This window comes from Tiliqua scincoides, chromosome 2 (genome assembly GCF_035046505.1).
Source record: "Tiliqua scincoides isolate rTilSci1 chromosome 2, rTilSci1.hap2, whole genome shotgun sequence".
Lineage (NCBI taxonomy): Eukaryota > Metazoa > Chordata > Lepidosauria > Squamata > Scincidae > Tiliqua > Tiliqua scincoides.
Window position 1 is genome coordinate 261,057,351 of NC_089822.1, and position 20,918 is coordinate 261,078,268.

The window sequence follows — 20,918 nt, forward strand, 5'->3', positions numbered from 1 at the left end:
TGTCCCTCAAAACGGCCACGGTGCCAGAAGCTTGGAGGATAGCAAATGTCACACCTATTTTTAAAAAGGGAAAGAGGGGGGACCCGGGAAACTATAGGCCGGTCAGCCTAACATCCATACCAGGTAAAATGGTGGAATGCCTCATCAAAGATAGGATCTCAAAACACATAGACGAACAGGCCTTGCTGAGGGAGAGTCAGCATGGCTTCTGTAAGGGTAAGTCTTGCCTCACAAACCTTATAGAATACTTTGAAAAGGTCAAAAGGCATGTGGATGTGGGAGAACCCGTGGACATTATATATCTGGACTTTCAGAAGGCGTTTGACACGGTCCCTCACCAAAGGCTACTGAAAAAACTCCACAGTCAGGGAATTAGAGGACAGGTCCTCTCGTGGATTGAGCACTGGTTGGAGGCCAGGAAGCAGAGAGTGGGTGCCAATGGGCAATTTTCACAATGGAGAGAGGTTAAAAGCGGTGTGCCCCAAGGATCTGTCCTGGGACCGGTGCTTTTCAACCTCTTCATAAATGACCTGGAGACAGGGGTGAGCAGTGAGGTGGCTAAGTTTGCAGACAACACCAAACGTTTCCGAGTGGTAAAGACCAGAAGTGATTGTGAGGAGCTCCAGAAGGATCTCTCCAGACTGGCAGAATGGGCAGCAAAATGGCAGATGCGCTTCAATGTCAATAAGTGTAAAGTCATGCACATTGGGGCAAAAAATCAAAACTTTAGATATAGGCTGATGGGTTCTTAGCTGTCTGTGACAGATCAGGAGAGAGATCTTGGGTTGGTGGTGGACAGGTTGATGAAAGTGTCGACCCAATGTGCGGCGGCAGTGAAGAAGGTCAATTCTATGCTTGGGATCATTAGGAAGGGTATTGAGAACAAAGCGGCTAGTATTATAATGCCGTTGTACAAATCTATGGTAAGGCCACACCTGGAGTATTGTGTCCAGTTCTGGTCGCCGCATCTCAAAAAAGACATAGTGGAAATGGAAAAGGTGCAAAAGAGAGCGACTAAGATGATTACGGGGCTGGGGCACCTTCCTTATGAGGAAAGGCTACGGCGTTTGGGCCTCTTCAGCCTAGAAAAGAGACGCCTGAGGGGGGACATGATTGAGACATACAAAATTATGCAGGGGATGGACAGAGTGGATAGGGAGATGCTCTTTACACTCTCACATAATACCAGAACCAGGGAACATCCACTAAAATTGAGTGTTGGGCGGGTTAGGACAGACAAAAGAAAATATTTCTTTACTCAGCGTGTGGTCGGTCTGTGGAACTCCTTGCCACAGGATGTGGTGCTGGTGTCTAGCCTAGATGCCTTTAAAAGGGGATTGGACAAGTTTCTGGAGGAAAAATCCATTATGGGATACAAGCCATGATGTGTATGCGCAACCTCCTGATTTTAGAAATGGGTTATGTCAGAATGCCAGATGCAAGGGAGGGCACCAGGATGAGGTCTCTTGTTATCTGGTGTGCTCCCTGGGGCATTTGGTGGGCCGCTGTGAGATACAGGAAGCTGGACTAGATGGGCCTATGGCCTGATCCAGTGGGGCTGTTCTTATGTTCTTATACATTTTACCATTTAAAATGCGCATAGACGGCACTTTCTTGTTGATCACTCTGGCCTGAAAAGAGACACCAGCAAAGCCTGAGAAGACCATCCTGGACTGCCTCAGGGAGAAAGTCTCAGGTGGCCTTTACTATACAAAAAAAAGGGGGGGGGAGGAGGGTGTCTCTGCAGAAGGAGGCTCCTTAGTGAGAATAGAAATGGACTTCTGCGTCAGCATCGGAAAAAGCCACCTGTCCCTCAGCACAGTTCCGAGTCACTCGGATCCTCTTGAGCTCCTTCCTCAAGGGCAGAGGAGTGTCAGCAGGGGGATTAAAAACATCTCTACTGACCTCCCCACTTCCCCACAGCCCAGATCCCTTCCTCAGGACTAAGATCTAAGTGACCCTTTCTCCTCACAGACTTTATGGCAACCCCCACAGTCCACCCTCCCTCCGCTCCCACAGTGATCTCCCAGAAGTGTCTGCCTGCTGTGAATCCCTCCTGGCCCAACACAACAGGCCAGAAGTCAAATCTCTCAGGATAGCCAGGCAGATCTTGCCATTCATCTTCCCATCACACACTTTTGCAATCTTCAGACAGGATGAGTTGGGGGTGAGCCGTGTCCCTCTGCTGAATGGTCTCTCTGCACTGGGGGCAGGAGGCTGCTGCCTCCTCCTGCTCCCCCCAGCTCTGGGCCAGGCAGGCTTGGCAGAAGTTGTGCCCACACTGCGATGGTCACTAGATCCCTGAAATAATCCAGGCAGATGGGGCAGGTGGCTTCCTCGCAGAGAGCCTGGATGTCCCCCGCAGCTGCCATGGCTCCTGGTACAAGGAAACAGGAGTCACTTTCATTTTCTCTTCTGGGGGGTGGGGGGGTTCCCCTCCTGGAAAGGACTGGAGATCCTGCCGCTGATGTGAGATGTTAACCCTGTCAGCCTGAAACGACTCTGAAAGCCTCTGAATCAGTGGTGGGATTCAGGCGGTTTGTGCCTATTATTAACATTATTATTAATTAACAGTATTTATATACCGCTTTTCAACTAAAAGTTCACAAAGCGGTTTACAGAGAAAAATCAAATAACAAATGCCTATTCTGTAGAACCGTTTCCTATTGTACGTCTTGGTTCTGCGAGCCATTTGTTAAAGAGCGCCGGCTGCGCCGCTCACAGGGGCTGGAGGGCGAGCGGCAGCTGCGCACCATGTGGCCTCGTGCGGGCGCCCGATTGCCCGCAGCTGAGCGCCTGGCGCCGGGGAGCGCGCGCCTTGAAAGGTCCCTGTGAGAGCCTTGCTGCACCTGCGCAGGCTCCGGAGCGCCTCTCAAGCCCAGCCCCACGCGCCTCCTGCCAGCCTGTAGGCGGGCGCCAACTCTGCAGCGCGCGAGCGGGGGGGGGCTCCTGCGCCCCCTTCCTCCCCCACTCCGAAGCGCCACCCTCTCCATTCGCTCTCCAGCCTGCTGCTCCGGCAGCCGCTCACCCTGGGCAGAGGTGGGTCTCTCGGCTCCCCCTCAGCCGGGGCAGCCCCTTGGGATGCTGCGCCCTCGGCCCGCTCCGCCCCGCGCCACCCAAGGCTGCTGCCGCGCGCCCCTGCGTCCCGGGCATCTTCTCTTCTCAAAGAGTGGCAGAGGCGCCCGCAGCCTGTGCGGGGTCCGAGGCAGCCACGGCTCCCGCCACCCCGGAGGGACCCCCGCGAGCAGCGCTGGCTGCTCCTCACTTACATGGGAGTAAGCCCTGTTGACTATTCTGGGGCTTACTTCTGAGTAGACATGCATGGGATTCTGAGTGAGTGAGAACGAGGGAGCCAGAAGCAGGTAGGAAGTGAGGAAGTCTGCTGAGGCCGCCAACCAAGGGACTGGCTGGCTGAAGAGGGTCCTTGAAAGTCCCTTTTCCTTGCCTGCAACTTCCCAAAGTGACCCTCCCTGAGTTGCCTTCCCCATCAAGACATTTCTTGCCTGTTAGAGTTGAGCCACAATCCCTTCCACACTTACCAGGGAGTAAGCCCCATTGACTAAAATGGGGTTTACATCTGAGTAGTCATGGCTAGGATTGGGCTTTTGGTCACGCTCTTTTTTTTTCTTAAATACACTAGTAGGCAATTGGTGCTTCTCTTCTCCGCACCCCACTTCCTCCCACAGGCACATTCCCCCCCAAACTCATAATCCCAGTTAACACCTCTTACTTTCCCTCCCCTTACTCCTCCCTACCTTCCAAATGTCCAGACTCAGTTGCCTCACATTCTCTCTCTCTCTTCTCTGTCCCCTGTCAAATCCTGCACTTGTTCCAATCATGTCTCCTCCCTGCCCCTCACCCACATTTCTCCACTACATGCTCAGCCTGACCTCTCTTTGCCAGCACTTTCTGGCACCACACTTGGGTAGCAATTTGATCACCCTGCTTCAGAACATTTTCCTCCTTTCCAGAAACCAAACACATGTCCCTCTCCAAGTTCTTGTGAATTTCTTTGTCATGTAATGATTTGATTCTGTTAATTAAAATTTATTGTAATGTAGTAATTTAATGTCACTAAAAAACTGGTAGTCAAGGATCCAATAAGGTGTTAATATGAGTCAGCTCTCATTTCCATGTCTCATAATACACTTACACCTGCTAAGTGGGTATAGCGGTTATATATATGCAGTTACGTCAGGAGTGCTTCCAGTATTCCTTGAGTATGGGAATCGCCAAAGAGTTTGGGCATCACTGGTTGAGATGATGGTATTGTTTGTTGCCCTGAACGTGTGATGGTCTCTTTGAGAAAGAAGCTGGAGGAGGAGGAGGGAATTCTGGGACAGAGCAAAGAGCAGATTTCATGCCATTTAATTTTGATGACTTCCTGAAGGAGGTGAGAGGCCTTTGCAGAGCTGGAAAAGAGGCTCTGGCTGCCAAGCCGCTCCTAATCACTGCAGCCCCTTGAGCAAAAGTCAATCTCACAAATAAACTGAGTCAAAAAAACAATGAGTTTTCTGTGAGGCTTCGATCAATGGGGGAGGGGATGAGGGGCTTACTGGGAATTGTTCTGAGGCAGCAGCAAAAAGCTCAAAAGAAAAAAAGGAGTCATTTGTCTTCTTCTCCAGACAGGAAGGGAGATGAAGGTGCTGGTGGAACCTGCAGGTTTTGTGCAGAGCAGGGTACTGAACTTCCACAGCAGCAGCCCTCACACAGACCACAATCCCAAAAGCACCTTCATTTTCCTGCCTGTTTGGAGAAGAAGCTAAACAGTTACATTTTTTCTTTGCTTTCTGTGGCTGCCTCAGAAGAATCACAGGTAAGTAGAAGTGCTCCTTCCCCCCACCCCCTGCGTCCTGCTTCTCAGTCCTGCTCCCCCCACCTCACCCAGCAGCTACTCCCAGACTCTGTCCTGACCTCCCCACCTGCCCACAGCAAGTCCTTCCTCAGGACTCATCTGAGCCCAGCCCTTTCTCCTCACTGACCTTCTGGCAAGCCCCACAGCCCACGTTCTCTCACCTCCCATATTGACCCCTGTATACGTCAACCCGCTTTCAGGGTCAGTTTAAGGCACAAATTCTACCACTTGCACACATGTATAGATGGCACTTTCTTGTCAATCACTCTGGTTTGGTCTGGAAAGGAAAACCAGCAGAGCCTGAGAAGAAGATCCTGCGACTGCCTCAGGGAGAGAGTCTCAGGTGGGCTTTATCACCTAACACATAAAAGAAGGGGAGGAGGGTCTTTCCACAGAATGAGGCTCCTGAGTGAGTGTGGATATGGACTCCTGTGTCAGCATCAGAAAAGGCCACCCATCCCCCAGCACAGTCCAGAGTCACTCGGATCCTCTTGAGCTTCTGGCTCAGGGACAGAGGAGTATAAGCAGAGTCATTAAAAACTACATACTGACCTCCCCTCTTCCCCACAGCCCAGATCCCTTCCTCAGGACTAATACTTAACTCGCCCTTTCTCCTCACAGACCTTCTGGCCACCCCTACAGCCCACCATCCCTCCCCTCCCACAGTGACCTCCCAGAAGTGTCTGCCTGCTGTGAAGCCCTCACGGCCCAGCACAAAAGCATAACTGTCAAATCTCTCAGGATTGTCGGGCAGATCTTGACATTCATCTTCCCGTCTCACACTCTTGCGGTCCTCGGACAGGACGAGTCGGGGATGAGCCGTGTCTGGATCCAGAGTCACCTTTGCTGTTGGGTGGAGGGAGGGGAGGAAAGAGTCAAGATCAGCCTGGAGACCATCCTGAGGAAATCAGCCTCAGAGGGACCTCCGGAAGCGAGAGGGCGGCCTAGAGCATCAGTCCCCAGAGAGACCTCTGGAAACGAGAGGGCGGCCTAGAGCGTCAGTCCTCAGAGAGGCCTCCGGAAGCGAGAGGGCTGCCTAGAGTGTCAGTCCTCAGAGAGACCTCTGGAAACGAGAGGGCAGCCTAGAGCGTCAGTCCTCAGAGAGACCTCTGGAAGTGAAAGGGCGGCCTAGAGCGTCAGTCCTCAGAGAGACCTCCAGAAGTGAAAGGGCGGCCTAGAGTGTCAGTCCTCAGAGAGACCTCCGGAAGTGACAGTGCGGCCTAGAGCGTGATGCTTGACGCTCTAGCCCAGGTGCCCTTGTCCTCTAGCTTCCTTGGAGAGGCCTCCAGCATCCCCAAACCTCAGCTGCCTCCTTTGCCCCCCCCCTTTTTTTCCAAATTGGGAAGGGAGGAGGAAGCCACATGGAAGTCATTACTTCCAGGTCACGGGTGGGGGCAGAAAAGGGGTGGGGGCAAGGGGTGTGGGGGGGTGGAAAACTGGGGGTTGCACCAGGTGCTGGGACCACCAAGTGCGCCACTGATTTTTCTCCCCCTTCCTTTCAGTCCTGCACCGTGGCAAGTCCTGTCTACCATCTGCCTCCTTGCACATCATTCCTCATTACCTGGGAATTGCTCCATGACTCCATCCAGAAGGGGTTTTACATCACGGAATCCCCGGATTCTGCAGGTGAGCTCAGGAGGAAAAGCCATAGGATTCTCAGACACTTCCTTCTTCTCAGACCTGGTGTGGAGAAAAAAAAATCTGATTCCCAAATCCACACAATCAGAGAGATTTCTGGAGGTTCTGGGACCCAGGACAAATCCCCTTTTCCATCCCCCACCTTTGACCCAGAAGTAATTGCAGTAAAAAGAGGGGATTGCCTGATCAGCGCTATGGGGTCACTCAGCAGCAGCGCCCAGGAGGTGCCACCCACTTCCCCACCTCCTGGAATGGCACTAGCCTCCTGGGCACCACTTCTGAGCAGCCTCAAAGCGCTCTAGTCAAGCAGCCTTTGTGCCCTCAGAAGGGGCCTGGAAGGGTCCTCGGAGCCTGAGAAATGGGAGGAGGTCGTGTCACTTCTCACCACCCTGGAGTTAACCGCCTTCCCTGGTGTTAAAGGGGAGAAGAGCAGAGGCAGTGCTGAGCTCCTCTCAGGTCACACAGCTGAGCGCTGACACCGCTCTCCTCCCCTTTAACGCAAGGAGAGGGGGAGATCCTCACGGCCGCATCTGAAGGCCCCTCTCTTCGCCTTTCACAAGAGAGGAGGAACCATTCAGAGAGTGAATGCGCTCCTGCAGCCATTTTTGGCTCAGCTCTTGTAGTATAGGGGGGCGTCTCGCAGGGGCGTGTCACAGCAGCGCCCCCCCAGTGCAGTGCCTGAGGCATTTGTTCTGCTTGCCCCCCTCTAAGTACGCCATTGCATCCAATCTGAAATTACTGACTGGAACAAAAGGACAGCATGGAGAAAAACAAAAGAGTAGAAATCCTGCAGGCAGAAGCAAGACACACTGGGGGTGCTTTGGGGAGGAGGCTTTATATAGTGATGGCAACATGAATAGAGAATACAGCAGGTACACAAACACCTCACAGCAATGTTTCACTGAAGGAACACAGAGGTCTGGCAGCTCTGCTGCCTGTTCCAAAGAGACAGAATGGTGGAGGGTGGGGAGTCCTACACTCTCTCCCCAGAAGCCCTTGGAGAGCCACATTCTTCACAGCCCTTCCCAGCATCAGGAAGCAAGAAGGGAAAGGAGTGGGATCCACGTACCTCTGCAAGGTCTTTCTAATATCCTGAAAAGAAAAGAAAGAGAACTCAGCACCTCCACAAGGAAGACCCTGGACGGAGATGCTCTCTGGTCCTCCAATGTTCATTTGGCAGGGATCTGTCTTGCACATGCCATACAAGGACTAAGCTTTTAGCAGCTCAGCATGTTAGTGGATCCATCACATACCCCAGCACCGGTAAGTCAGCATATGGGGTTGGAGGGTGGTGAGACGTGATGGAAATGGGTTGGGGCAGGGGAGGTGGTGGGGTGAAAATGGAAATGGTAGGAGGTGATCAAAGTGGTGGTGACACAGCTGATATCTTATCCAGGCCTCCATCTCATGCTCCAGCAAAATAGCTGGTACAGGTCAAAGTACATCTGGCACCAGGGGCATTTCCCTGGAGTAAGAACAAATGTTCCTTTACCAAAAAAAGACATCTGCAAATGCCCCTTTGCTGGGGGCTCAAGCAGTGCAGGTGAACTGGCAGGGGTGGGGGAAGGAAGGATAGGATTGGGCTGTACTGTCACTATGGGGGGGGGTCACCGTGCAAGTTTTTGCTGGCGCCTGAACATGCTGCACAAGCCACCCTTCTAGCCATTCTGGGCATCAGAGCAAAAGGAAGAGACAATTCCATTTTTCTCTAGCTGCCCAGAATGGCTCCAAAAGGGAGGAGGAGGGCCCACTTCCGTGGCACATTCAGACACCTGCAAAATGTAGCACTGAGACCCCCTGTGTTTCTCCTGGTCTATCTCTATTGACCAGGCAGGTCAATAACCAACTGACCCTGAGAATTTCCCTAGACCTACCACTAGCAGCCAGCCAGGGCAATAAACCAATCCACCTGGTAGGCAGCTAATGGTTCTATAACACCAACTTGGACCCAAATCCGAACCCACTTTCCAGCACTGGCATAGCTGTGCCAATAGGACATGTACTGCATCCTGCAGTTGGGGATGCAGTCACGGAGGCTTCCTGAAAGTAAGGGAAAGTTTGTTCCCTTACCTTGGAGCTGCACTGCTCTTATGTCAGTGTTGGAAACTGGGTTAGGATTGCGCCCTGAGTGTACAGAATAACAACCCATTATCACAAGGGGATACTTAATGCCAAGCAGCTTCTGACCCAACCTGGGGCTTAGTTCTAGCCAGAGGCACTACAGTCAAACAATAGCTTCAACAGGGCATCTATGTAACAAATGGATAAATGGCCACCACAGAATTTTGATACATCCCCAACCCCCTCTTGTACTCAGTAAGATACCTCTGTAAAAGTAGTTTTATTTAGGAATTTGACTTGCCCTGGTACCATTCCAGTTAGACTGCTGTAATGCACTATACATGGACCTCCCCTTGACAGCACAGGCAGTCCGTGGAGCTCAGCAGACCTTACCTGCAGGAATTCGCTGGCCGGCTGCTGACACTTCTCCTCCATCTCCTGGATGAGATTTCCCAGGGAGGAGAGTTCCCTGCAGAGTCTGGCCATGTGCTCGTCCCTCCTTCTTGCAATCTCCTTCTCCACCTCTTCCATCTGGGCCAGGAGGCTTTTCTCCTCTTCTTCCAGGAACTGGTGTATTTGTCGAAACTCAGCCTTGGTCTTTTGTCTCTTTTCTTCTGTTTGGTTCTGCAACAGGTAGATAGGAAGAAAAGCATGGCAGACCAAAGAATTGACAGTTCAATCCAATGCTTTCCAGGGCCCAGGGCTGCAGCGGAGCCAAAATGGCTACCACTGCGTCCCATGGGGCTGGGAAGCAGTGCTGGGGTACTCGGGAAAGGGAGCTTACAGACCTTTACCCCATGTAATCACCAGGAGGCCCTAATAGGTCTCCTTGGATCTGTGCCCAATATTGTGTGGTCACAGATTCAACGATACCCATGTCGGGTCTCCTGGGCCAGTAGGGGGGTGAGGGTATGTTGGCAGAGACTGTTGCCATCTTCACCCCCCACCTCACTCCCTCCTCCTGCCACACCTTCCCCAGCTCAGAACACCACCACCCTGTCCAGACTTACCACTCCGTCATCTGGTGCTCACCTGGAGTGGTAGGCGGTAATCTCCAGTCCACTGTCTGGTGCTGGATCAGCACAGGCTCTTGTTGAGCCAGCTCCAGCACCAGACTGGTGCAGACCGCTGCAGGCTTGCGTAACAGCACATTTGCAACACTGTACGCTGGTGCTGGGTTGATGCAAGCCCAATTGGATTGGGTTACGAGTCTGTCCTTGCAGAACCATAAGGTCAAACTTGATAGGAAGGGCATTTCTGAGTTTTCACAGAGCTCAAATCAATATTTAGTCATGAAAGAGTTTCCTAAAAACCTGAAAGGGTCCACTTTCAGAACGGCCGTGCAAAGAAAATGAGGCCATTCCAGCCATGGAGGATTAGAACAGGAGAGCTGCCTCCTGCCCTTGGACTCCTGCATGCTCTATTCCGTGTCTCCAGAAACAGGTTCAGGTATCTTTGAACTGCCCAACAATCGTAACACTTACCAGCAGATCTTGGCTTTCCTTTTCTGCGCCTGCTTTATATGCCAGGAGTTTTTCTCTTTCTGCCCTCAAGATCTCCAGCCTGCTACTGATCTGATCCTGGTGAGAAATGAAAGATCAAGTTTATTTCCTTTGGAGAGATGACTGATATTTACACACACAAACACAGACAAAAGCTCAGAGACAGACAGGTGGGATCAAGTGAACTCTTCCCTGCACCAAACTCCTGTATTTTCCAGCAGCCCCCTTGTTACGTGAAAATCCCCTTTTCCTTTAGTGGTGATTTTCTCTCTATTTGGTTATGTTTTATGGACTAAAAAATATGCAGGTTAAACCTCAGCACACAGGCCACAATCAGGTCAAGTCACAAGCGTACACAACATCCATCTCTCTAGGAACAAGTCTGGCATCTTAAATTCACCTCCCTAGGAAGACGTCTGGCATAGTAAATCATTGTTTAAGTGTCTCCTATTCATTGTACTGTTTTAACAAAATCACTGTTTGCAAAAGTGTCTCCTAACTCAATCACTGTTTAAGTACTCTATGCAAATTTGAACTGCCTTCCTGGGTTGCTGTATTGTGTAAGTTCCCCCAGCTAGGAAGACAGTCATTTGACTCCACTGAATTTTGCTGATAATCCTTTCGATGTTTTACATATTCCAAGTACCCTGCTGGTGGTAGTAAGCAAGCTACCTGAGCTGTCTGGCTCAGACAGCTGTCCGGCTCAGACAGCCAGCAAACCCCGTTTTAAAAGAGGGCTTCTGCCCACATGCTCTCTCTCTCTGCTCCCCCTCCAAGGACCAACACGCTGTGTTGAGTCAGAAAGTCCTCTACACAGGACTCTTCCCCCCACCCCAACTGCTCTACAGGACAGGTAACTATCTGGCGCCTGAAACTCTTTCCCTTCTTCCCCACCTTTTTCTCCCCCTTCTCTCCCCATCTTTAGTTAGCAACTGGGTTTGGCAGACCAGGGACCCCTAAAATCCTTCCCTACAACCTTTCCTTTTTCTAATTTCCTTGGATGTACCAAATACTCTTTACATGCAACCACCATGAAAGCTAGGTACACTAGATTCAAGTACTAGGACCAAGGAACATATACTTATCATTTTTCCATGTGCATTATGTTTACCTTGGTGCTTTTGTAATAAAGTTATAATCTTTTATTAAAAGTGATCTTTCTCCCAGTCTCCTCTCTAAGCTAAAGGGAATTTCTCTGTATTACGCCGTCTTGTTATCTAGCCTGCGATCCTGAGGTTCCAAAAAAGGGTAGTGTACTAATTCCCCTAAACAAAACAGCCCCTTTGGTAACACCCTAAGTCCCTCAGGGTCTTTATCCCATAATTCTAGAACTTCTGTTACAGTAATAGATCCAGTTAGAACTTGTTAAAAATTCTCTCAGGCAGGTCTGATGCTCAGGTAAAAGCTCGGCCTCAGTCTGACTGCAGTGGATACAGTTAAGAACTTTCTGTGTATCTGCACTTTCAGTTGTTGGAAATTTTTCCAGCCAGTATTTAGCACCAACTTGGACTGAAGCTCATTTTCAATGTGTTCTATTACTTGTATACTAATTTTTCCAGCAGGATGTGATGCCATTTAGCCTTGTTGCTGAGTGCCCTACTTCTGTTTGTGGCAAGTCTAGATGTCCCTGCCTGGTGCTGTCCTGCAGTGGCTGCCCTGGGGGTGGTCAAGCAGAGGGGGTCCTCCAGGGCCCGGCTATGAGTGTCTTTTTCCAGGCCTGGGAGGGGAGGGGTTAGGCTTCACCCATCACCTCCTTCTCCCACTCAGGTGGCATTCCTGTCCCACCCAGGCCTCCTTCCTCCTCCAGGAGGTTCCTCGGATCACTCCTCCTCCCCACATCCCACCCATCCTCCTTCTGGTCTTCTGAAAGTTTTTTCAAGTCCTCTATCACGCCGCACAGGCACCATCCCCTTTCTGCCTCTGGGGATCCCTTGCAGAAGCATCCAAGTCTGATCAGCATTTTTGGACTGCCCAGGATGTTCCTGGGCAGTTTCCAACACTGGCTGCTCTTCCGGCTAGTGGGAATGTGCCCTGAGTTCAGGCTTGGTTGTTCTGTGGCCATTAGTGCAGCTAATGAACGCGTATCCCATTGCGAAGCTCAAAATGATGCCTTGGAAGTGATGTCACAACTGAAAGTGAAATCCCGCCTGAACTTTTAAAAAGTGAAAATTGGGGGGAAACCTGCATCCCCCCCCCAGCAGGTCTCCACCCACTTGCTCTGCCATCTCCCCCCAGCCAGTGGCAGAGTTAAGGCATTTACCTAAAATTGAGTGTTGGGAGAGTTAGGACAGACAAAAGAAAATATTTCTTTACTCAGCATGCGGTTGGACTGTGGAACTCCTTGCCACAGGATGTGGTGATGGCATCTGGCCTGGATGCCTTTAAAAGGGGATTGGACAAGTTTCTGGAGGAAAAATCCATTATGGGTTACAAGCCATGATGGGTATGTGCAACCTCCTGATTTTAGAAATGGGCTTTGTCAGAATGCCAGATGCACGGGAGGGCACCAGGATGCAGGTCTCTTGTTGTCTGGTGTGCTCCCTGGGGCATTTAGTGGGCTGCTGTGAGATACAGGAAGCTGGACTAGATGGGCCTATGGCCTGATCCAGTGGGGCTGTTCTTATGTTCTTACCTGCTACCTGGATTCAAAGTAGATTTGTAGCCCCCCCCCAAGACAAAATCAAATTTAATTAAGAAAATAAATAAAACATGTATCCCTGATTGGTTCAAGTCAGTGTGATGGGGTGAAGGGGGACGGTTATTCTCCCTCTGCTTAATAAAAGGTGAGCACCACTTGAAAAGTGCCTCTTTACCCAGTTAGCAGGGGTAACTGTATTATGATACATGGGAACGAACGCTGATTCATATTAATACCTTATTGGTTCCATGCTTATTATGATAACATTGCAAAATGTCAATTACATAATAACATGTCATTGCCTCTCAGAACAATTAGTCTCATAGGTCCGTTTTGAGTTTAAAAATCCACTTTCTGTTCCATTAGGCAATTGAGTTTTCATTTTCTGGTTAAATGGCCATACCTTTTGAGAGAATAGAGATATTCCAATGTGGTTTGTTTCATTGCATTCTGCATGAAATGAGCTTTCCAAGGATATATGATGGTATTATTCATACATACAAAAATTTTCACAATTTTGGCCCCAAGCGTGAAGCTCAGCTTGTTGCCCCCCTTAAGCTTGATGCCCAGTGCAACTGCTACCCCCTGCACCTCCTTAGCTACGCCACTGCCTGGGGCAAATCTGGACATGCAAGAGTCCCATTTGTAGTAGGCCAAGAGTTTAATTTAAAGTGGAAAATTCTAATTTCTGTATTTGGCAGTGTGGCCTGGAGGCAGGGCCACCCCATCCAGGAGGCCAACTGAAGCAGTCGCCTGACGCAGCAGGTTGGTGGGGGACAGAGAGGAGGGGAAATGTGGAGGGGAGGAGAGTCCTGAGCCAGAACATGAGAGAGCCAAAGAAGCAAAAGCTGGCACATTATTGTGTAAGGGGGGGAGCACTTTGCATGCAGGCTCAGGCACCATCTGGTCTTGGACCAGCCCTGTCTGAAGGGGGGGAATCATGTGTTATAGCATTTTGCAAAAAACAAGCACATGCTTTGGGTCAGACTTAATCCAGGTATGTGTTGAATGTGACAACCTCCCAGTCATGGAGGTGTGTGATTCTGTTTGGTTCAAGGAAGAATTGGATGTGGGGGGTCAGGCATAGGCAAACTTTGGGTCTTTTAGCAGGGGTGCTCCTGCAGCTCTGCCCCTTCTCCCCTCCCCCATCAAGATCCTCAGCTCTTTCCTACCTTGTACTCCTGGCAAGCCTCCTCCTGAGGAACCATCTTGTGGCTTTCATGCTCCCTGGAAGTGAAACACACCAGACAGATGGGGGCTTGGTGGTCCTTGCAGAAGAGCTTCAGGGGCTCCTGGTGCTTCTCGCAGACCCGCTCCGCTTCTCTGGCCCCCCCTTGCCCCCCAAAACGGAGCTTCCTGGCGATCTCCACCACGTTCTTCAGTGCCCGGTTTGGGATGAGGCTCTTTCTCTGAGCTGTTTCTCTGCAGTGGGGACAGGAGACCACCAGAGCATCATCTCCCTCCTCCTCCTCCTTCCCCCAGCTCTGGGCCAGGCAGGCTCTGCAGAAGTTGTGCCCACACTCCGCGATGATCACTGGGTCCCTGAAATACTCCAGGCAGATGGGACAAGTCAACTCATCGCAGAGGTCCTGGATGTCTCCTGCAGCTGCCATGGCTCCTGGCACAGGGAAGTCTAAGTCACTTTCGTTTCCTCCGCTTGAGTCTGCAGGGGGAGTTTCCCTTCCTGGAACTGACTCTGGGATCTCCTCTGACGTCACAAAAACAACTTTTGGAAAGCAGCAGGATGAGCTTCAAGGAAAGCTCTTTGGGGACATCAAGGGGCCTGATCAGCACCTCCTTGGCAGAATCAGTTTCCCCTGCAGTGAGATTTAACCCTTTCCAGCCTGAAACGACTCTGAAAGCTGCTGACTGAACCAGAACAGCAGGATCCCAGGAAGCCCCTCCTGTGCATAGACACCCTGCAGGGACTTCTGGTGTCAGGCACAATGCAAAGAGGAAGGAGACCCCCACAGCCCTCCCCAAGAGACCCCAAACATGGTGGGTCTCATCTGAAGTCCCCTCTGAAGTGGGATGTTTGGCCTGGATCTCCTCCCGGATCCTCTTTGGGGCTCTTTGCAGAGAAGGAGCCTCAGCCTGAGTTCAGCCCCTTCTGCATTCCGGATCTTACTCTGGGCACCCAAAGTATTACCCAAAGGAGCAGCAAGAGGGGATCAGACTCTGCCCCGGAAAAGTCCTCCCCCTTCTTGAGCGGTGATGGTACAACCTGCTCAACCCCTGAGCTGCATCTCCTCTCCAGGAAGAATAGAGAGTTTTACCAGGTTGGCATCAATGGAGGCCTGCAAACTGACTGGTAGGAGACTGAGGTAGGGAGGGGTTCTTGAGTATCGGTGATAATTAAGAGCCATTTGGAACATAACTCACAATCAGGAAGCGAAGAAACTCACAATTCACAAAGAAACAACTCACAATCGTGTCACACCAAGATTTTCCCCACTGAACAGGACTCCAGAAACACAGGAAAGACCTGCAGCCACAAGCCCCTCATTCCTGTCTCTAATCTGGGTCTGGGAAAGTGTGCCGTTCACCGCAACCAGCTCCACAATGGGCCACTGCAGTACTTTGTCACTCTGGAATTCTTCAAGCATTATCTATTTATTTTGAACAATTTGCATCCCGCCTGTTAAAACCAAAGCCTCACAACACAACCAGCAACAAAGCATTAAGAGCTTAAAATGTGCACAACAATTGTGCTAGCAGGTGACAACTAGATAGAAGTACAGCTAAAAGCACTGAACTAACTGCCCAGTCTTCTCCTCCTCCACTGGGGCCATTGCAGCTGCGCCAATGGAGCACTTACTGCATCCAATGGTGGGGGGGATTGGTACATTTTACTTACCCCCCCCAACCTATGGGTCTCCATGGACTAGCCATTTTGCTGGCATAAGTCTGAGGAGAGAAAAGGGGTGGGGCAGCCTGGGAAGGAGGGCTTAGGATCGGGCACACAGTGGGCACACCTTCTCCCTCTTCACCCCTTGCCCTCCCTCCCCCCATCCCAACTCCCCCTTGCCCTCCCACAACATGTCTCTGCCACTAACTTAGCAGTGCCAGTTGAGGGTTTGGGAGCCACTGCTGCGTCCACCACGCCACTGAGCATGCCATGCCCTACACTATGCCCATTTGTCGTCCAGCTTTCATGCCACCATAGGGGGTCTTGCACTATCGGAATGCTAGTTCTGGTATCACAAGGCCCTGATAGAATCGGGGCCTAAACCCCTCTCAGAAAATGTAACTTACTTAATGTAAGAGAGAGTTCATTGCTCACAGGTCCTCCTAGGCAAGGAATTCTAAAGCTGTGTTGTCACTACCAAGGAAGTCAGGAAATTTGCATTTAGAGTTAATCAGAGAGCAGGGCTTGGGAGCCTGTTTGTAGACCCCAAAGAAGTTCAGACAGGCCCAGGCAATACCTTGCAGTGGTGCTCATAGTTGCAACCGATGCAAACCCGGAATGCGGTCCCTGTCTGGATCATATCAGCATTCTGATTGGGCACCATGCAAAGTCATCCCTGTTCGGAGGACAGGGATGCTCTGGGCAGCCACGTTGTCTGCCTGCTGTCCCAGAAGGCCGTGCAACAGGACAGCCATGCAAATGAGACTGTCCAGAGCGACCCTGTCCCCCGATTGAGGGGAACGTCGCGTGGCGTCCTAGCAGAACCGAAAGGTCCACTCATCGGGCAGATGGATCAGCGCAAAAGTTGGATCCAGTCCCCGAGCCGCAGTTTGAGCGGCTCTTAAGGCAACTTGGTCCAAGGCCATATAGAAAGATTAATTCAGTTCAGTTCAGTTTTATTACGGTCACCGACCAGCATAAAAATAACAATACATTCAAAGTATACAACTGAACATACATACAACCCATCATGGCGTCCTAACATAGGCACTTAACAACATAAAATACTAACAATTAATAGACCTAAGTCTAGATGAGACTAAGTTTGGTCTAGTTATTGTGGATTGAACGGAGTCCAGTAACTGAGGAAGGTTCTTCTGAAAGTCTTCTAGTCCATATTGAATTAAAAACTTATTCAGAATATAAATACTCCTCTATGAGCAACCTGGAAGGCCCCACTCTCTTCCTCCTGATGCTAACTGCAGCGACTAAAAATTTACCCACCCTCCGTGTTACCTCTGGATTTGCATCTGATGGAAGAGAATGACTATAATCTTGACCTGGGCATTTGGTGAGCTCTTCTAACAGTGGGGAGATAAGGGATAACCGTATGTCCTTATAAAAAAATGCAATCCAGCAAAACATGACTGGTGGTTTCTGGTTGGTTTACCCCACAAGGACACAGTCACTCCAAAAATGGGACCTTCCGAAAGCATCCTTCCACTACAGCTGAGGGCAAACTATCACACCACCCCAATGTAAACGCCCTTCTGTGGCTTGGGATTTCTAAGTGGAAAAGGTAGGGAGCTGGGGCAGCTATATATCTGAGCTCCTCCTTGATACAAAACTTTCTGACATTATTAAGGTCTTCCTGGTGCTCTATGTCAAAGATCTGCTGCCTAATCCTGACTCCCACCTGAGCCAGTCCCATGTCAAACAAAAATGGCATGGACAATCCCAGAGAGGACAGTTTTTGTTCCTGCCCTTTAATCCACCTGGATTTATATTCATCTTGGAGGATTAGGGGAAAAATCCCTAATGGGTATAGGTGCAGTCTTAACCAGTAAGAGCAAATGGCTATCCAGACACAGGCCTCTATCCTAAACAGGCCTGATTCCAGATGTAAAATAGTGTTCGAGACAGTACTGGATATACTAAAGGCGACCCTAATAAACTTAGACTGGACATGCTCCATTATCATGATGTTGGGAAAAGGTCCCAAATGTGCTCCAAACAATAATTGGGCCATCACCTTTGCCTCATACAATTTAAGGGCTGCTGGCAGACACTGGGCTCCTTTACTTCGCATAAATTGGAGAATAGCAGAAGAGGTTTGCTGACCGCTTAACGCTACATATTCTCCATGGGCTTTCCTAGAACCATTTGTATGGAATACCACCCCCAAATATTTAAAGTGGGACACCTGCTCTATTTTATGGCCATCGGTCTTCCAGCACCGAATTTTTGGTTTCCTGGAGAAGGCCAAGATCTTAGTTTTACTATCATTCATCACCAGTTGATTTTCCTTGCAATACACATTCAGAGAGTTCAGAGCTCTTTTAAGGCCAATAGGTGTTCTAGAAAGAATAACTGCATCGTCTGCATAAAGTAAGATGGCAATAGGCCTCCCAGCTAATTTAGGCGGGTGGAAGTTGGGATTTTGTAGATGGTCAACCAACGAATTGATATAGAAATTAAAAAGAAGCGGGGCCAGACTACAGCCCTGCTTCACCCCCTTTTGAGTTGGTACCACTTTAGTGAGGTGACCCTGCAGACTGCATTTCACTTTTAGTGCAGTATCTCTATGCAAGGACTGTATAAGAAAAAGCAGGCACCAATCAATGTTAGTAGCCTTCAACTTCCCCCATAGTTTAGTTCTTGAGATGGAGTCGAAAGCAGCCTTTAAATCTATAAAGGCCACATAGAGGGAGATAGTTCTAGAGAACATATATTTCTCTACTAAATATTGAAGTACCATGTACTGGTCGATTGTGGATCAACCCTCCCTGAAACCTGCCTGCTCCTCTCCTATTATATTCTCTTGATTTAACCAGTCCTTGAACTTCTCCTGCAAATACTTTGCATACAATTTGCTGATAATATTGAGTAAACTTATAGGCCTAAAATTGGGGGTCATTTTTCTTCCCCTTTTTGAAAATAGGGAGAATAATTGCCATCCCCCAGTCTGTTGGTATGTGACCGGTTTTATCAATATAAGAAAAGAGCGAAGCCACTACTGGTGCCCACCAATCTAGATTGTTTTTAATTAACTCCTGGGGAATAAGGTCTTCTCTGGGAGCCTCTCCATCCTTCAACTGAGTGACCAAACTATGTATCTCTGATACGGTGACTGGAGGCCAAGGAGCAGTCTCCTCCAGATCACTTGGAGTCTCACTAGGGACAAAGTCTGGTTCATTATATAATTCATGGAAGTGCTTCTCCCAGATTCCTGGCTGTATATAGCAATCGGATAAATTTGGCCCGTAATTAGGTGCGTTCTTTATCAATCTCCAAAACCAACCTGAATTGTTGGCTCTGGCGGCCTGTATCAATCCTGCCCACTCATTTCTCACAGCCACTTTCTTTTTGTAGGTCACCAGCCTTTTATTGCTTTTCCATAACTGGATGTAGCCACAAGGCAGTGGAGGTTTGGGATCAGAATTTTCCTTCTCTCAGATGAGCTGCCTTCCCAGGCTAACAAGTCCCATCTACCCAGTGGCTGTTTAGTCGCCTCTTACGATAAGTACAGCCAAACCGAGGGCCTATTCTTATCCCCCAGCCCCCAGGGGTTAATGCTATGCTCTGCTATGCTAGGGGACATGTGCTTGGTGTAGCCCCTTCTACTAAGGAGATTATATGTTGTAATACTTTGGTCTGCCCTGGTATACCTGTAAACAGTTCAGGGAAGTTCTCTAAATTCTTACGAATCTCTACTTGTTGCGGGTAAGCTAGGTCCTCAGGTAGCTGGACATCATCTAAAGTTTCCGAATTTTCCGCTTGTGGGTCCAAGAGATCATCCTCTAGCTGGTCTGATTCTGTGCAAGCAATGGTACAAGTTTGTGGCTTGTTGGACCACTAAGGCCGAAATCGTTTCCAACTTTCCCACCCTGACATAGCTGTGTCAATGGGGCATGTGCTGCATCCTGCAGTTGGGGGGCAGTCACGGAGGCCTCCTCAGGGTAAGGGAATGTTTGATCCCTTACCTCAGAGCTGCATTTCACTTACCTCGATGCTGGAAAGTTGGTCAGGCTTGTGCCCTAAATATTCTAGACCATCTGATATTCTGTCGGTTTCATGAATACCCAATAATATACGCTATGCAAGTGATGAGAATGTCAAATAGATTGTGAGATTGTATGGCTGCCCACCACCAACCCAGCTGCTAGGTCTACAGAACAGGGATATTTTTGGGACATTCCAAAACGCTCTCCAAGAGAGGCTTTTATGGCCCCATCATTATCATTCCAGCAACTGTTATCTTTCCAGCGCCTTTTGCTGGCTTTTAAAGAGAACTTGGGGGGAAGCTGAACCAATAACCTGTTCTGACAATCGCTGATTCTATTGAAATATCGTATTATCTTGCTTGCCAGTGTCTTGATGATTTGTATCTCTAAGCTGTCCACAGTTCTGAATTTCCGAGACCTAGCAGAGGAAAAGCAGGATGGAGATTTGACAAAGAGATGACTCTCAATGCAATCCTACAGAGGTCTACTTAGAAGTAAGTCCCATTGTGGTCAGTGGGGCACACTCCCAGGAAAGTGTGTACAGCCTAAGCGGTAAGTCATTTAAGGTTGTGCGTATGTGTGAATTGATTCTGTCTTCCTACATATATGGAACGTACATTTGAATGCATGTCCAGTGTTTAATTCAAATTTTAAAAGCATTTTTTTGCAGGGAGGGTGGAGGCTTTCTTTCAAAATAAATGGGACTTTTTAATAATTCAGTTTCTGTGCTGCATTGGTTACTTTGTCACTCCAGAATGTAACTTGCATCTAGAGCTGAGACAGCATTCTTGTGTGCCTCTTGTGAACGAGTTGTGTGTGTCCCCCAGCCTCTCCCCTCCAATCACCTTCTCAGTTCTAGTTCATCAGACTCTGTGGCTGAATGGAAGCATCTGCTGTTTCATTTCTGGTTTGTGTCGCAGACCTGAATTTCCTGGTGGAAGCTGATGTTGCTGCAGCAGCCCACCCCCTGCTCTTCCTCAACATAGGGCGCAATCCTAACTCCTTATGTCAGTGCTTTCCAGCGCTGGCATAGCGGTGCCAATGGAACATGTGCTGCATCCTGAAGTTGGGTGTCACTCATAGAGGCCTCCTCAAAGTAGTTGTTCTCTTACTTCAGAGCTGCATTGCTGCTGGAAAGCACTGACATAAGGGGTTAGGATTGCGCCCATACTCACAATGGCCCCAATCCCTACCCAGTCTTTCCCCTCTTCGCTTCACTGCTTGCACCAACTTAGAAGCTCTGGGGAATGTAACAAAGATAGGCAGCCCACAGCCTAGTAGGATTTGTAGTCTTTTCCCATCCTCTCTCTCCCCTACCTTGGAACTGTAGCAGCCCTTCTTCCTAGGGCTTGATACTGTACTCTACTATAGA

The 20,918-nt window shown here is 49.6% G+C and overlaps 1 protein-coding gene across 1 annotated transcript; it reads right to left on the reverse strand.

The window, feature by feature from the left end:
• Window positions 1–3,997: 3,997 nt before the first annotated feature.
• On the reverse strand, window positions 3,998–14,311 carry LOC136640447 (E3 ubiquitin-protein ligase TRIM39-like). Its single transcript, XM_066615593.1, has 6 exons — window positions 13,867–14,311; window positions 10,039–10,134; window positions 8,948–9,178; window positions 7,563–7,585; window positions 6,417–6,535; window positions 3,998–5,701 (listed from the first exon to the last, which is right to left on the reverse strand). The coding sequence occupies exons 1-6, from the start codon at window positions 14,305–14,307 to the stop codon at window positions 5,181–5,183; spliced, it is 1,431 nt and encodes a 476-aa protein (XP_066471690.1). The 5' UTR covers window positions 14,308–14,311; the 3' UTR covers window positions 3,998–5,180.
• Window positions 14,312–20,918: the final 6,607 nt, after the last annotated feature.

Coding starts and splice junctions, on each gene's coding strand:
- LOC136640447 (XM_066615593.1), bottom strand. CDS start 14,307: ATGGCAGCTGCAGGAGACATCCAGGACCTCTGCGATGAGTTGACTTGT. Junction 7,586..8,947: donor CGGCCAGCGAATTCCTGCAG/GTAAGGTCTGCT, acceptor TTTTCTTTTCAG/GATATTAGAAAGACCTTGCA. Junction 6,536..7,562: donor ATTAGAAAGACCTTGCAGAG/GTACGTGGATCC, acceptor TCTCCACACCAG/GTCTGAGAAGAAGGAAGTGT.